At 39.5% G+C, this 5,366-nt stretch overlaps 1 protein-coding gene across 1 annotated transcript; it reads right to left on the reverse strand.

Moving 5' to 3' along the window:
• Positions 1-4,237: 4,237 nt before the first annotated feature.
• Positions 4,238-5,179, reverse strand: LOC120594048 (olfactory receptor 18-like). The gene has a single exon (XM_039852079.1). It carries the CDS (start codon positions 5,066-5,068, stop codon positions 4,238-4,240), a length of 831 nt encoding a protein of 276 aa, XP_039708013.1. The 5' UTR covers positions 5,069-5,179.
• Between the last annotated feature and the right edge of the window lie 187 nt (positions 5,180-5,366).

Here is a 5,366-nt window from a genome sequence, read left to right on the forward strand (position 1 = left end):
AGCATTTAACAGAGAATGTTGCAGTTCTCTGCCAAGCAAAGTATATGCTCTAGGGGTTCAGAAAGTAATTAGGCTCAGTTGTCTCCCTCCAGGCAGTCAGAATCTACCTTTGTAAGGACAAAATAACTGAAACTTTCCATATTGGCGCCCTCCCATCTCTTTGTCCCAACTCTCCTGTTAGTCATGATGGCAAAAAAACAATGCTCCAGACAATCTCTTCTCCGTCCTCCATCTCCATGGTCCTCAGTGGGCTGTTCTATCTCTGCTGGAGTATGGCCAAGAAGTGAGAATCCACTGCACCTGTCCTGCCTGGCAAGCAATGAAGGTTCAGGCTCCTTCCCGACATCTGACAGTGAAGAGGAGTTAGTGGTGGGCCTCCTGATGCAGTGATTCTTAGGGAAGAGAACTCAGATATGAGGCCCACTGGACTAAAACAGGGAATCAGAAGGGCTGGAGAAACAAGCCAATTATGTCTTCCTGCATGGCCTTAAGAGCTCAATGCACAGGGCTCACAATTAGCCAAATCGGTCCATGCTATCCCAAGCTCTGAGGACTTGCTGTTATTAATAGAAGAGGAAAAATCAAAGGGAATGTACTTTCAAGATTCTGGGACCTTCTTCTCAGGAGGAAGCTCACCTGTAATCCTCACGTCCACTTTCAAGTTGCAGGGATTTTATAAACTCAGACAATATTTTTTTCAATTAAAAAAAGCAATGTGTAACTTGTATGTCTGCAAATTCACTGAATTAATTATTCCATGTAGAGATAATTGTGTTTTCTACTCCAAGAATATGCTATAATTTCTATGTTCTTATTTAAGGTTGTTGTGTCATGAGTGAACTTCCTATTTTTCCCTATAGTCCTGTTTTGTGTTTTTTGAATTTTATGTGTTAATGATATATGAAATTTGTTATTTTGCATGACAGCCAAAGTTCTAATTTTTCCTGTAGAATTTATGTATGTTGTTACAGTAGACCATCTATTTTGACATATCAAATTGACAATTTTCTTAAATCCTATAGGGGGTTTCACCGAAGTCTGTATTCTAAATGTGGGACTGTAGTCATCTCATGTCTTGACTAGAAGAGGATCCAATTTCAAAGCTCACTCATGCGGCTTTGGCAGGAATCAGTTCCTCATTTGCAGCTGGCCATAGGCATCCCTCAGCATCTTACCACCTGAGATTCCCCATTTGGCAGCTGACAACATCACAGCTCTCATCTAACAGAGTGAGCTGGTGAGAGAGTAGAAGAGGGCTGATAGCCGACAGTGTGACTCTATTTACACATTGACATTGGAGTGACATCCCAATGTTTTCTTAATTTTTTTAATATCAAATTTATTGAGGTGACATTGGTTAATAAAATCATATAGGTTCAAGTGTACAATTGAATAATATGTCTTATGTATATTGCATTGTGTATTCACCACCCAAGGTTAAATTTTCTTCTGTCACTACATATTTCACCCGCTTTACCCTTTTCTACCACGTCCTGTCTCCCCTTTCCCTCTGGTAACGACTAAGCTGTTGTCTATGCCTATGAGTTTTTGTTTCTTTGTCTTGTTCATTTGTTGCTTTCAGTCTTATATCCCACATATAAGTGAAATCAGATCGTTCTAAAATTTTTCTGACTTATTTCACTGAACATGATAATCTCAAGATCCCACGTCATATACCAGTTAGGTCTACCTGGTTATTGTCCAACATTTTTTGACATTTTATTCATTGCATGTAAGTTACAAGGCCTAATTCACATGGACATGGGTATACACAAAGGCATGTAGACAGGAGGCAGGGGATATTGAAAACATCTTAGAAGATGTCCACAGCAAAGGCCTCAATCTCCATCAATAATTTGGACTCTAGGCACAAAAGGCACTAGAGATGTTTCTCTGCTTTCCTGCATAGTCTCCAAACGTTCTCACATCACCACCTTCTCAAAATAAGAAAGTCTTTACTAGAAAAGAACTGGCACATGGAAGAACGTGCTCTGTTTAGGTATTTGTGCAGACCCCACAATGCTGTTTCTGACCACATCATGAAAAGGAAGTCTCCATGGTTTCTCTTATATCAATGGAGTCCTTTCATCTTTGCCAAGAGAAGCCACAGCCATTTCAGAATTAATTCAGCGAGTGACTCTAGAGTCTTCTGATTTCTGCTCAACTAGTAAGAGCTTATCTCCATTCTTATATTTTCTTTATAATCTTTGTATTTTAACTCTTGAAGTCTTTTTTTAAGTGCGGTTCTGGCTTATGTGGTAAAACACAGTGGGATGTATGGGAATCGTGGTTTCAACAACATCTGTGTTTAGTCTCTACAGTCTTCTTGAATCAGATTTCTATGTCTGAGGAACTCAGAGAATGGTTTCTCAATAACTGATATGAAGAAAACGTGACCACTTACCCAGTTAAATCGGATATGGGAATATTATGATAATTATGTGTATGTACATAAATGGCAGGGAAAATTTTTTAAGGAGCCCAAATGACAACATGGCAGGAGTATAGAGAAGAATTGAAAAAGAAGGTATGAGTGTGATAAATTTTAGACTGCTTGGGCACAAGGAAAACCTAATATTAAACTGAGCCAGATACTAGGTTCATTGTGAGTGAAGTTGGTACGTGATATAGCTTAGTGGTAAAAGGCAGAGTAGATAAATGAGTTATAAGACAGCTTTTCAGAAATCCCAGACAGCTACCTCAGAAACTACACGGAGCATCTCTAGGAAAGATATATACATAGGTATCTGGGTTTGTAGGCGAAGAGAGAAGGAGGCCAAAGAAGCATGGTTACAACTTAGAATCCTAATGGAGTGGTTACTAGTGAAAGGAAAGATTACCTTTTTGCTGAGGACGTGGTTCTTTACTACCCCTGAGTAAAGAAAATGAAGATAGGGTTAAATTTATTCATAATGACTTGGGTGACTTGACGATCTACAGGGACAGTTAGAATCACACAGCCATGGGAAATATCATACCACTACTTTAAAAATCAGTTGTACACCCTTGATCCAGACATAGCATTACAATCCCCTTCTTATCCTGAGCTCACTTTGCATTCTTCCAATTTATTCCCCATTTTATGATTTACCAGTCAGGGTTCAATGAAGAAAAGAAACCTCACTAGTTAATTAATGAAGATAATTTCATATAGGTGTGGATAAATGGATTTTGAAAGATAGAAGGCATGAAAAAAAAAACCACAGTAACACAGTGTCATAACTGCAGTAAACATTGATAAACCTATAGTCTAAGGAGTAAGGGAAAAGTTAGAGTGTATGCCCTTTACTGGCCCTTATTGGAAGAACCTAAAGAGAAACCAAGTGGAAAATCAGAGCAGCAGTTTAAATTCCCAGCACCCACCACAACATCACAACTTACAGTATAAAAGGGTAAGTTTGCAGCAGAAAACAATAGCTTAATATCCAGCACAGAGGGATCGCTGCAGAGTGTGGATTGAGAAGGTATGTGGGGAAAAAATGTATTAGCAGGAATATGAGGATAAAAACTGCATTGACTGTGACTAATGCAAACTCTTTCGTATCTTCTCCTTTATGAGCTCTGATCACTTTCAGATCTTTAGATAGACAGAAAAGAACCCAAGACATATAAGTCATCTTTGAATAAAAGGTCTGACAAAATTCAATATTCCTCATCTTGTCTGCATATTAGACACACCTGGGGTGCTGTTTAATGCGTTTGTAATATTTTCACTCTCTGGTCCAATGAAATCGTAATCTATAGTGACGGGACTCAGACATGAAGAATTTTAAAGCTTATCAGATGCTTTGAGTAGGAAGCCTAGATGGAGGACCAGTGACACACATTCTCTCACAAAATCTGAATCAATAGATTTAAACAAAGCCAAAGTTTTAGGGAAAATAGGCATGGATGGTGAAAATAATTGGGAATCATATATGGCTATGTATTCAAAAGAGAGTTGTCAATATCTACAGGATGCCTGGGTCATCGGAGACAAATACATAAGATTTCATAGTTGTAATTCAACTCAATTGTGCAGCGATTTTGACATACATAGGATCACAGAATAGTCCCTTAATCCCATCAAATATGTGCCAGAATAAGCAACTTTCTGATGTAATAGTTCAAAAGGAATGAAAACCATGAGATACAACAATTGTGTGCCCAAAGAGGCATATTTACCAATTCCAGATGTTTGGTTTTGCAGTAATTTCTAATCTACTGACCATAGTATGGGGAGAAGTGAGTATTGAGACTAGGCTGTTCTGTTAAGGAGACTCTGCAGGGCTCTCTTGATGTCCTTGTTCCTCAGACTGTAGATGAAGGGATTCAGCATGGGGGTGACCATGGCATACACCACTGAGGCCACTGTACCTTCCTTCAAAGAAAGTGAGACAGTTGAACTGAGGTACACCCCAAGGCCTGTTCCATAAAATAAGCAAACAACTGACAGGTGAGAACCACAGGTGACGAAGGCTTTATACCTCCCACCTGATGATGGGACTCTCAGAATGGAGGAAACAATTTTATAGTAAGAGAAAATGATCCCTGAGAGTGGAACTCCACCAAAGATGACACCAATAACATAGATTAATAAGTTATTGGTGGAGGTATCATTACAGGCCAGCTTGAGGAGTTGAGCAGGGTCACAGAAGAAATGAGGAATCTCCACATTTGTGCAAAAGGAAAGTTGTGACATCAACAAGCAGTGCAGCTGAGAGTTCAAAAGGCTGATCAGAAAGGACACTAGAACCAGCAGGCTGCAGAGGCGGGGATTCATGATGACCAGGTATTGCAGGGGGTAACAAATAGCTATAAACCGGTCATAGGCCATCACAGTTAGAAGTGCATTGTCCAGACATCCAAAAAGAATAAAAAAAGACAATTGAATCAGGCATCTGGCATAGGAGATGACTCTGCTGTGAGTTTGGATGTCTAAAATCATCTTGGGGATGGTGGTAGAAGTAAAACCAATGTCAGCCATGGAGAGAATGGAGAGGAAGAAGTACATAGGGGTGTGGAGGTGGGAGTCAGAGCTGACAGCCAGGATGATGAGCAGATTCCCCACCATGGTGACCAGGTACATGGACAGGAAGAGCCCAAAAATTAGAGGCTGCAGTTCTGGATCATCTGAGAGTCCCAGGAGGAGAAATTTTAAGACACTTGTTATATTCTGTGGGTCCACAAAGCACAGACACCTTTTGGAAAATAAACAAGGGTTGTATAAAGGAAACAAGCATACAAGTATCCATCAGTGAGTCTATATTTTGGATTTAAGCAATTCATAAATAAAGTATTCATACTCGAAGACCATACTCCTTTAGTAGTATTTCTCGGTTATGACAAACATTCTTCTGAGAACCTTTTTCCATTGGATTTGCTCC

This window comes from Pteropus medius, unplaced genomic scaffold (genome assembly GCF_902729225.1).
Source record: "Pteropus medius unplaced genomic scaffold, Ma_sr-lr_union100, whole genome shotgun sequence".
Taxonomy (NCBI): Eukaryota; Metazoa; Chordata; class Mammalia; order Chiroptera; family Pteropodidae; genus Pteropus; species Pteropus medius.